The 12,157-nt window shown below is 37.6% G+C and overlaps 2 protein-coding genes across 2 annotated transcripts; one reads left to right on the top strand and one right to left on the bottom strand.

Annotated features, from left to right (window-relative positions):
- Positions 1-5,459: 5,459 nt before the first annotated feature.
- Positions 5,460-6,183, bottom strand: LOC113094959 (growth arrest and DNA damage-inducible protein GADD45 gamma). The gene is made up of 3 exons (XM_026260546.1): positions 6,020-6,183; positions 5,708-5,909; positions 5,460-5,616 (listed from the first exon to the last, which is right to left on the bottom strand). Exons 1-3 carry the CDS (start codon positions 6,118-6,120, stop codon positions 5,503-5,505), a joined length of 417 nt encoding a protein of 138 aa, XP_026116331.1. The 5' UTR covers positions 6,121-6,183; the 3' UTR covers positions 5,460-5,502.
- A 2,871-nt stretch (positions 6,184-9,054) lies between these two features.
- On the top strand, positions 9,055-10,484 carry LOC113094957 (growth arrest and DNA damage-inducible protein GADD45 gamma-like). Its single transcript, XM_026260545.1, has 3 exons — positions 9,055-9,279; positions 9,381-9,588; positions 9,696-10,484. The coding sequence occupies exons 1-3, from the start codon at positions 9,137-9,139 to the stop codon at positions 9,807-9,809; spliced, it is 465 nt and encodes a 154-aa protein (XP_026116330.1). The 5' UTR covers positions 9,055-9,136; the 3' UTR covers positions 9,810-10,484.
- Positions 10,485-12,157: the final 1,673 nt, after the last annotated feature.

The raw sequence follows: 12,157 nt of genomic DNA, 5'->3' as shown, positions 1-12,157 counted from the left end.
TTTTGCAGTTTATGTGTGCAATTCCCGGATTTGTGTGTAAAGTTGTGAAAAAATAAAAATAAATAGGCAAAGTTTTGAAAAAAAAAAACTGTAGTATAAATAAGATGCAGTACAATTAGTTGCAAACATCTACCTCTATTTACACTAACATAATTTAAACACAAGTTGCGGTTACATTGACAGTTGTTTAGTGAGTTTTTGCAGGCAAAATCCAGTTATTTCAATATGAAATCCAGACAAGATGGAATTTCATGCGAGGGCGAATATTTCTCTGTACATATTTCGCAGGAGTGTTTAAGTTGGTCACCAATATTTGTTTTGAAAGCATCTTTGCACTATTGACCTTTTTTGCTTGTAAAATTACACTAGTATGACCACCTTTAACCACCTACAATTTAATATTTGCATCAACTTTTGCCGTATAAATCTAGTTTGGGTTGCCTGCTAAATCAAAATGAGATTTATTGAGACTACAGCTCCACATGTAGTTGAATGTTTGAGCAGGTGATGTGGAGGCCCTGGTGCTCGTGCGAGGCTGTCAGCATTAGGCAGGGGGGCTGACCTTCTGACCCTGTTCATAAAGACAGCTGGCTCTCATAATGAGTAATTACCATACACTGCAGACTGGAGCCTCTCTTACCACAATCCATAATCTCAGGCCTGCTTTCCAGCCTGCCAGGGCAACACACGACCGGAATTAATTAACCAGAAAGAAATGTGAAAGTTTGAAGTAATTAAGCTTTTCAATAATTTTGCAAAACATCTCTTATGCCAAGGCTGCATTTATTTGATTTAAAAAAAAATACAGCGACTTTGTTATATTATGTAATATTATTGCAATTTTAAAAAAGTGTTTTCTATTCTAACATATTTTAGAATTTCATTTATTCCTTTAATGGTAAAGCTGAATTTTCAGCAGCCAGAACTCCAGTCTTCAGTGTCACATGATCCTTCAAAATTCATTGTTACTAATAATTCCTATTATTAATGTTTAAAGTATTGTTTTTACTGTTTAGTGCTTAGAATTTATTTTTATTTTTTGATGAGAAGAAAGTGCAAAAGAACAGCATCTATTTCAAATTATGTTCTTACTAAATATTTAGGATTAGGGTTTGCTTTAGGGTCACTTACATGTAATTATGCATAATAAATAGTTATTATCATAGTAACTACATATAACTTGAAACAAGGACACCTTGAAATAAAGTGTTACTACATATTTTGTAACATCATAAATGTCTTTACTGTTACTTTTGACTGTACTTAACCCAAAATTTTGAATAGTAGTATATTATGGTCCCCACAAAATGTTAAAAAGCAAAAACAATGATATTAAATATCTAACCAAATCAGGTTTCTGAGGGATCATTTTGACACTGGAATAATGAATACTGAAAAATCAGCTTTGGAATCATCACAGGAATCATTTACATTTTAAAAAATTATATATGTTAATATTAATGATTTTCCAAATCAAATTAATACATGAAGTGATGTATGCATGTTAAGTGCACTGTAGTGTTTTTACAAAAACATTTAACAGTGTAACTCATCGAAAACCTTGTTGATTTTGTTGACGTCAAAATCAAAACATTCCTCCGTTTGCTCGTTCCCTCATCGTTTTGTATCACCCCAGGGCTGGTTCTTGCTAAGGTGCTCGTAGGGACAACAGAAATACCAATGGCGGTAGCCTGGGCAACAGGAGAGCCCTTTCCAATTCACCCTTCACCACCATCTGCTACTGTTCCTGGGGTGTCTCTGCTTGGGGAGGAGGGGATGAGGGCTGGCTGAAAGGGCCACTCCAATTCATGCGATAGGACCACAGGGATAATGTAATATTATAATAAGGCCGTTAAAGCCCCTAACAGACCAAGACAGTTTTGGGGGGTGTATGCAGAGCAGCACTCTTCCACACACATGGCATGCTCTTATATCAATCAGTGTCTGGACATGACAGCAGACCTCGACTCTGGAATATGCAGACCCTCCCTCAGTCCTCCAAAGTGGTCCACCAGTAGAACACGTCCCCGGTGAGCTGGAGGGGGGTGAGAGGCAGATATCCCAGGGGGACGGTTGTATAGTGACCGGCATGTGCCAGGCAGAGGGCCGCCCCGTCCCTCTTCCTCTCCTCCCCCTGTGAGGCACCTTCACTCCAGCTCATTATGCAGCAGAGCAGATGGAGAGGTTTTTGTGGCCTATAGTCTCTGGGTAGGTTTTAGGTTTTAGGGCTTGGCTTTATTTGTATTCTGCAGGCACTGGCTGTCTGAAAGAGCACAATGGAGCTTGTCTGCATGCTGACTTATTGTTCTGCAGGGGCTTATTTGATTGCTTCTTTAGCCTTTTGGTAGTTTAAAACAAAGAGTGAGTTGCAGGGGTGCTGCAAGTTCAGCTGCACTCCAAGGCAAGGTTGTGATATCTTTCTGAATGTTTAAAATATTAAATGCGTAGCTTCATTAAAAGATAAAGTGAGAAACATTTTCTTATAACTTTTGGTTCTATCTTATATAATTTCTGCAGTCATGCTCATTATTTTAATGTAGTATAAGAGTAGTTGACTTGAGATACCTTGCATGCAATGCTCAATCTAAATCTATTTCAAACCAAGTCTGCAAACTGACCAAGTCTGCTAAGTCTTGCACAATTATACTTTTTATGGCCTCTTGTTAATGGAACTGTTTCTTTTTACTTAAAAAAAAAATTCACTGCAGAAACATTTTAAAGGTAAAAAGGCAAAAAGAATATATATATATATATATACATATATATATATATATATATATATATATATATATATATATATATATATATATATATATATATATATATATATAATATTATTTTTTGTCAGAATTACAGCATATCAGAATTACCAAAGGTTACATGTGCTAAAAGCTACAATCACAAATATTGAATTACTTTCTTTTTTCACAACATAATAATAAGTTTGAGACTGTATGGGGGAAGCATGGGGGGGTGACCAGATGGCACTTTCTTAACCAATCAGACGCTGTTGTGAGGAAGGTTCTGTTATCTGAGCTGAGCAGAGGAAATAACGCTTCACTAATAAATGCAGAAGGAAGTACAATCACCATTAGAGATGATTTTGAATCAGTAATTCACTTAGGTTGATGTTACTTTAGTTAATCAGACACACTTTATTAGAAGCTGTAGTAGCAAAAAAATATATATGTAGTTTAATTTGTAGATAAATAATTCTCCCCAATTTCTTGATCTATCACTCTTGTGGAAAGGCTTAAATTTCATTGGAAAATGCATTTAACACGTTCTATCACATTGTGCCTGCAGGTGAATAAGACTATTGTGTAATATCTTGTATAATAAACAATGCACTTTAAATCATTTTTAATGTGTTGAAAAATGTGACACTTACAAGCAATGAAGTAAAAATGTGTGTAAACTTGTGTGAAGTTTCAGTGCATCCCGTAATAGTTGTTAGCAGACAACTTTGAATTGGGTAGTGTACTGTTGCATACTGTAGTTGCAATAATAAAATGCAATAAAATATATTGCAGAAAAAGAGAAGCTATGACTCAGGATCTATAACTGTGTATTTTTTCTCTTCAATACTAATGCAAAATAAATAATGTTATTGAGCTATTTTACTCTTATTGCTGTTTTCTTTCTTGCTGACTGTTTACTACAGAGATAACAACCACTTACATGTCTCCATGTTTTGGCTATCCGTACATTAACAGTCTCATATTAAGTAGTAATATTGAGTAACCATGAAGAAAGGTCTTCATTTCATAACTCCAAATATGTTATTATGTAATGATTGTTTTCATGCTTATATATTATATTTAACGGTGCAGTTATACTGTGGTTTGCTTAGATTGGCCTGTAATTAGTTTTAAAAAACGTCTTTCTTCATTCCTGTAGATGTTTTGGTGAGTTAATTATAACTATAAATTATATCTTTTTTCAGGTGAGATCAGGTTTGTCCCTAGTTACAGATTATGATTTCTTCTGTGCTTCTGCTGAAAGCACAAAAGTGCAACTTTCATTGTAAGATCTAAATGTTATTGGTTAATTTTATAAGAGATAGCCCTCTCACTCATCATGAACTAAACAGGCTAATCAGACTGATTTAGAGATAACTGAAGCCTACATTTAGAAATGTAGATTATAAGTAACCTTATAGTTTGTAGGCCTTTGTGAGAAGACTATACTCTGTCATGATTTTAGTATAAAAGTCAACTTGCATAAAAATTGAGAACATGCATGTAGTGTTTTATGTTTTTGTGAGTAAAAATTATGACAGTAATGAAACATTCTGCTTATAAAGGTTTTCTCTGCAACCAAAGATGAAGCCTGCTGACTCAGTAGATTTCATGACATGTACAAAAATAAGCTGCTTCACAAACAAGTTTAATTCAAACTGTCGTTTATTTTTATTCATTTTTGACTCGTACAAATTATCTAAAGCAAAATCTTCAGACAAATATAATTATTTCCTTTGTCTTCTACAAACAAGTTTAAGAGCATATTTAAATATCGTCGTTTTTTGTAAATCACATTCTTCTAAAGTTAAACCTTTAGAGATTTTTATGTCATAGGCTATTAATATTTCTGAAGTGAAACATTTAGAGAAGAAGACAATTCTGGAAAGTTGAAAGCACATTGCCGACAATAAAGTATGTTAAATTGTACAGCAATTCAATTTTAATGTGTGTTTTTGACATCTGCTGAAGAGTAAACACATGACAAAATTGTTCATTTTTAATACATTTATTGTTTTATCCATTATTACATAATTTATACAATGCAAAAGTTGTAATGCAAAGTCAAACAACATTTAATTACTTTTTTTACATTTTATATCAAATATTTCTAAAGGGAAACTTTTAGAGATTTTTAAGTTCGTTTTTCTTTCTTTCTTTTGTCATATAAATATTTCTAAAGTGAAACCTTTAGAGATTTTTAAGTTAGTTTTTTTTTTCTCTCTCTCTTTTCACCCATTTTATGTCATTTTATATTTCTAAAGTGAAACCTTTAGAGAATAAGACAATTCTGGAAAGTGGAAAGCACATTGCCGACAATAAAGTACGTTATATTGTGCAGCAATTCCATTTTTTAAAAACGTCTGAGATGTTAAAGTCCATTTTTAAAAACGTTGCTTCGACGCACCGCTGCGTCCTCTGCGTGTCCAACGCATGCGATATTTGCTCTGTGGAACAGAGGCAAACCTCGCTTCTCCTTTCTCTCCAAACCTCATCCGCACAAAGAATGAGGGCCATGGTGTCGCTCTCGTGGCATACCTGACCTCGTTCACATAAAGAATGAGGATCATCTTGGCATGGACGGGACGAGGAACGACATAGAACCGCGAGGGCCACTCGGACCTGCCTCGCGCTGCCTGGATGGTTCAGCCTCCTCAGGAGCATCCAGGGATGTGGAAACATCAGCATCCTTGCTTCGAAGGATGAGTCGAGTATTCCTCAAGGTTTACAGCATCTCAACAGAGAAGAGTAAAGCTCCAGATCAACGCTCGGGCAGAGTGATCTCAGGAACCCACTCGTTATAGCTGCGACTTTCTTCACAGAACAGATGAAGCTTCTCCAGAGCTGGATCCTCCCATGAGTCCTCAGCTGGGTTCTGTTAAAACAGAGAAGAACGGGTCTTAAAAACAAAGCCTTGGGAAAAACTTGCATATATATATATATATGTTATATGAAAACATTCTCACCATTATAAGGACACAGTGAGCGTCCTCGAGTTGACCCTTGGCACCAACAAGAGCGTTGAGACGTTTCAGGTCGTTTACTCTGACGATGCTGATGTCGTTGTCAAAGCAAAACGCTTGGATCAGAGTAAAATGGATCTGGAGAGCGATGTCGCACTCAAAGTCATCAGTGGCCAAAAGGCAGAAAGACACGTTATCAGGGTCGCTGTGAAAACAAAAGTCGGTGTTAATGAGTTATCCCCAAACAGTAACATAATGATATGGTCAAATAGACATGGATTAGCTATCGCATGGAGGAAGTTCCTCCATACTTACTCGTTCATTATTTTTGCGCATTCATAGACGCCAACAGTGAGGCGCCCCTCCGCCTTGGCAGACAGCAGTGCTTCGGACAGAGATTTTCCTTCATTCATCATCTTGGTTTGGATTGAAGTAGGAAGTAGCTGTGCTTGAAGTACAGTAGAGGCTCGAGCGGAGCAAAATAAGTTGTGAGTGAGTTTCCTGACACGCGACCAGTACTTATAGTGGGAGAGTGGCACGCGTCTGCATCCCGCGTTCTGATTGGCTGTACAGAACAATAAAGAAACGGACGTATCCAAGACGCGTGCCTTTAGACATGCGTGACATCAATAGAACTGTAAGAAAGGATCAAACTCTTATCCTTTCACTTTTGTCCTAATTAAATAGAGCAACTTATTCTACTCAAAAGCCGTGGCGTAAATCCAACAAGCTGAGAAGTAATGCGCGCGTGTAGCATGGGTAGCTGAAAGATATAGTTTTTTTTTTTTTTTTTTTTTTTTTGAGATGTGACATGCTATTATATAATATAAAACGAGAACAAACATTTTACTATTTTAGTCAATAGATATTGTTACTTTAAATGTTTTTACTGTTTTATGAATCATCATGCAAAAGGGCTGGTGGCCAAGATGGCCAGTTTCAGACAGATAAACTTATACATTTTAGCCTAAAATATTGAGACAGTGAAAACAAAATCAATCACATTATGAGTGACTTAACCAAAGTGTAGGTCTATACATTCGATCATTGATCACTCCCTGTCTCCGCGAATGCTTATGCATTTTGACATGTTTTAATTGTTTATAGAAAAAAGTAGTCAAGCAAATAAAAGTGGTTAATTAATGACAAACAAAATATAGCTCGAGCAAGCATTTTTATTAAAAACTAAATCTGGATAATGTGGTTAGGTTATCACAGAAGGGGGAATTTACCAAACTGTTGATTTTATGTGCTGAAAGTTATTACCTATTGCTGATTGTATCGCGTGGCTAATTTGCATACCTAAGATGAGTGGACTTACGGCGCGTGGCATCTGGACCTGCTTCTCTTTTGCTATGGAAACACTCCCCATCTGCTGTTGGGGGAAGATAAAGGATCAGCTGAGCAATCAGCTGTATTTAGCAACTGAGACTTCTATCAACATATAAAAAAACTTTTTTTATGATGCCCACTGCCTTTTGATAATAAACGTGATATAAATATTCTTAGCAGCATTTAGAATCAATGACCTTAACTTGTTTAACGTGTAAGCCATAGACAATATAGACCTATGTTTGTTTAGTTCCTATATACCTGTAATTTTTATTTAAAATCTTCAACACATTTGAACAAACTTTTAGCTGACTTTTATTCCTTTGATGACAAGTCATATAGATAAAACTGCAATGGATTTGTAACAGATGACTGTCTTAATCTGCAGCTGCCGGAGGGACTAAGTAAAAGCAATTGTTCGATAAGTCTGCTTTGCGCTCGAGCAGGTTTGTCTTGGAACACCTGTCACTCTCGCGCACTATAAGGGGGGCAGGGACCGGATGCCCGCACTGCAGATGTGAGATGTAGGCCTATAGAACAATGCGTCTATACTCCTTGCAAGTGTCTTTGCTATTTGAAACCAGTTCTTTCTTCTTTTTTTGTGCTCTATACTGTGTAAATAAAGCACACATTTAAGCTTTATAGGACGTACTGTATTTTGTAAGTGCATTTTTTAGGCTATCATTTTTTATCTTTTGCATATATGAAACTCAACATGCATAATATTTTTTATGCATAATCATTTTTACATTCTGTAGTTTTTTCCTATAGCTGCAGCTTCACTTTAACCAAAAGTTTAACTGAATCTATGCACCATTCTAGACACAAAAAAACCTGCACACAATAGTCATATGCGCTGCTGGGCTGCGAGGGGCCAATGGGGGCATCCTAAAGTGAGGCCTCTCCATCTGCTCCTGCTCTGCAGGAAAACAATGGACCTGCATCAGTCAGAGTCAACCTGTTATCCAGAGCCTCTCATATAACCCAGAAACTCCTTTCTTTTCTTCCATAGCTTGTATTCATCTGCGATTCTGATGTTTTTCTATATTATAACAGCATTTCCCCCCCACATTATCTTTGTATAGATTTAAAACCACCTGTCAATAAAATGACCAAATCTATCAAGGCATTTAAAGCAAGTCTAAACTACGTTAAAATACGTTAAAGATTCAAATGTTTGCGAATATAAACATTGCTGAATTTTCAGAGTGGCCTATTCATTTGGAAAGTTGCATCCTATCACGGGGTCCGTGGCTGCTGCAGGCCAGATTTGGCAGCGGAGCGTCATGGCACGCGCATCTTATTTGCATTTGTAAAAGCGTTTAATAATAGAAGTTTCTGTATTCACAATAGGACCGTTTCAGTGTCCACAGATGGCCACACTTCACCTGTCTTTTGCGCTGAGGGCGGGGGATGCGACCCCCTATCCACATTTGCTCACTTTTAACATTAAATTCTCTACTAAAAACACTGAATTGCAGGCGAAAACATTTTATATTTAATATATATAGCCTATGTAATATTTATATTTCGCTTAACTAAATTCATTGCTAAATAAATGTATTCCAAGTATATTAACAAAGTTACCCTTCTCAAATGTGTTAAATAGACTCAGGAGAGATATGCCTATTACTTTTAAACTGTAATTATAACCTCTGGAGTTAAAACACACACACAGTACCAAAAAAAATAAAACACAGGAAAAAATAATTATGCTTTTGTAAATAATGTAAAAATAAATAAATTAAAATAAATTACATTAAATTAAATAAAAATCGACTAAAGTATAAAAAATAACATACTGCTCAAACAAATTATAAGATTAAACATAAATGATAAAAAGTAATTAGTTGAAGTCTGCAGCAAGTCTTAAAAAGTAACTTTACAGCCCTCATCAATCTGCCACGAGCCGGAGTGTGACAATAACATTAGCATACCAATACACCATTCAGACGAACCAATCAGAGAACGCTTCTTTCATAGCCACCACGAGCCGGAGAGTATAAAACCAGCGAGCCCACGCCGAAAGAGCACCAATCCCCTCGAATTACATCCATCTTCGGTTCTGCTAGCGACTCCTTGTGGAATTACAGCATCATCATGACTCTTGAAGAAGTTCTCATCCAGAAGCCCAGCGAGAGGGCTCAGTGCACTGGAAAAGCACTGGAAGAAGTTTTGGGTTCTGCCAAAGCAAACGACTGCCTTACCATTGGCGTTTACGAGTCTGCCAAAGTTATGAATGTGTGAGTATGCTGTCTATTGTTTTTTCCTTCATGCAGCATCTTTAATTACGCGTTTAGTAGTACAAGTTGTGCTTATAATTTGCCTTTTTCTTGTATTTCAGTGACCCAGACTGCGTGTCTTTCTGCGTCCTGGCGATGGATGAGGAGTTTGAGTGCGACATCGCTCTCCAAATCCACTTCACTCTCATCCAAGCCTTCTGTTTCGACAACGACATCAGCATCGTTAGAGTGAATGACATGCAGCGTCTTTCTGAGATTGTTGGTGACAGTGCTGAACAATTTGAGGATGCTCACTGCGTGCTTATCACGGTATGTATGCGCAAAAGAATAATGTTTACACTCATTAGCAAAATCAGAAAACTATGCGTTTGCAACGTTTAGGGTGCCATGCTAAACTTGCATTTTCTTCATCACAGAACCCAGCTGAGGACTCATGGGAGGATCCAGCTCTGGAGAAGCTACATCTGTTCTGTGAAGAAAGTCGCAGCTATAACGAGTGGGTTCCTGAGATCACTCTGCCCGAGCGTTGATCTGGAGCTACTCTTCTCTGTTGAGATGCTGTAAACCTTGAGGAATACTCGACTCATCCTTCGAAGCAAGGATGCTGATGTTTCCACATCCCTGGATGCTCCTGAGGAGGCTGAACCATCCAGGCAGCGCGAGGCAGGTCCGAGTGGCCCTCGCGGTTCTACGTCGTTCCTCGTCCCGTCCATGCCAAGATGATCCTCATTCTTTATGTGAACGAGGTCAGGTATGCCACGAGAGCGACACCATGGCCCTCATTCTTTGTGCGGATGAGGTTTGGAGAGAAAGGAGAAGCGAGGTTTGCCTCTGTTCCACAGAGCAAATATCGCATGCGTTGGACACGCAGAGGACGCAGCGGTGCGTCGAAGCAACGTTTTTAAAAAATGGACTTTAACATCTCAGACATTTTTAAAAATGGAATTGCTGCACGATATAACGTACTTTATTGTCGGCAATGTGCTTTCCACTTTCCAGAATTGTCTTATTCTCTAAAGGTTTCACTTTAGAAATATAAAAATGACATAAAAATGGGTGAAAAAAGAGAGAGAGAAAAAAAAAACTAACTTAAAAATCTCTAAAGGTTTCACTTTAGAAATATTTGATATAAAATGTAAAAAAAAGTAATTAAATGTTGTTTGACTTTGCATTACAACTTTTGCATTGTATAAATTATGTTATAATGCATAAAAACAATAAATGTATTAAATGAACAATTTTGTCATGTGTTTACTCATTCAGCAGATGTCAAAAACACATTACATTCTTAACACATTCACACACTGGTAGCCTATGTCATGGATATATTTAGGCTGTATTTTGAGAATGAAAATGAGGCTGGGGGATTTATGTTAGGTAAGTTGTGTTGTTTTAGAACTTGTAGCATACTTGTTTATCTGACACATTGCAAAATGCATACATTTCCAAAAATAAAAACTCAAAAAACGTGTATATATTCTTGAACTCGCTACGCGCCTGTCCTTCAGCCTAATTTTTATTCTCTAAACATAAAATGATGTCTATAGTGAATAATGGCCTTTCCTAAAGTTTTCATTCTGAAGTAACTCTGGATTGGGGCAGCATATAGTGTCAGCTGCCATCTGCAGCCGCTGGTGATCTACATGTGTATAGCCACAGCACAATAGTAGTGTGCTGTCCCGTTAAATTGGGGGCCCCAGCACAAGGAACTCATTGTTACCTCGGCAGATGTCTGAGCCATGACGCTACTCCATCTGCCAAGCAGCGCAGATGGGAGGTGAAGGCAGTGTCACGGGGTGAGTGTTGGGCTGGCATTCGTATGGCTCCCTGTCAGTTGCTGTATTGTTTACAAAGCACCCATGGCTTCTGCACGGATTGCTGCAGCTCTCAGCACTGAGAGAGGGGCTTCAGTGAAAGCACAGAGAGTCTGTAAACTGAACACGTAGGCCTAGGACTACTTAGTGAAGATTTGTACACAAAAATGGAAAGAAGAAGTAAAAGCAGACAAATGTTATAAAATTTTATTTGCAAAAAAAATAAAAAAAGCTGGCTGACTGAAACATAAACATTATAAGTTAAGCCACTGACAATTAAGTTAAAATTTATGCAAGTAGTTACTGAAAGGAAACTTTTTTAAAAGTACTGTTTAATTTAATAAGAATTAACATAGTTTCTCATTGATTTGGTCTATTCATAGTAAAATGCCACAACTCCAACAGTATTAGGCTGATTACATGGTTTATTTGCCCAGATATGAAAACTTTCTTCACGTATTAACCCTCTTCCTGTCCAAAATATGTACCTTCTCTATTCTGTGAAACACAATAAGAAGATATTTTGAAATTGCCATATTGAACATATACAATTAAAGTCAATGGGCTCCGGTATTGTTTTGGACCCTATTGACTTTCATTGTAGTATGGATAAAAAGACTGAATAAAAGGGATGAACTTAGCCTTTAAGAGAGCACACACAATTTCGAGGAGTGCCGTAGGTTCCTATAGGCACGGAGACTGTCTCTTTTAGGATCTTTGACGACTCCACTGATTATAGGCACAGACTCAGCTCCATTGTTTCTTTTAACTCTGTGCAGTAGTATGCGGTAAACCCCTGTAAAAGGACTGCGGATGCGCTTTCCTTGGTTATTGAGAATATGTTCCTGAGTGACTCCCAGTTTTTCCAGGATACCTTTTACCTCTTTCAGGTCTCTGTCTAACTCCGCTGGGCTGGCCTCTATTAGATGGACGGGGTTGAGCTGGTATAAGGGAGGAATAGGTCGGAAGAGTTCCACCGGCAGCAGCCACTCGCAGCCCAGCATCTGGTCCAGTGCACATCGCTCCAAAGGCTCTGGCTTCAAGATGCCCCGATCAGCCTCTGA

Source organism: Carassius auratus, unplaced genomic scaffold, assembly GCF_003368295.1.
Source record: "Carassius auratus strain Wakin unplaced genomic scaffold, ASM336829v1 scaf_tig00215543, whole genome shotgun sequence".
Classification (NCBI taxonomy): domain Eukaryota; kingdom Metazoa; phylum Chordata; class Actinopteri; order Cypriniformes; family Cyprinidae; genus Carassius; species Carassius auratus.
Note: the sequence above shows the minus strand (reverse complement) of the source record. Positions and strands in the feature narration are given on the sequence as shown.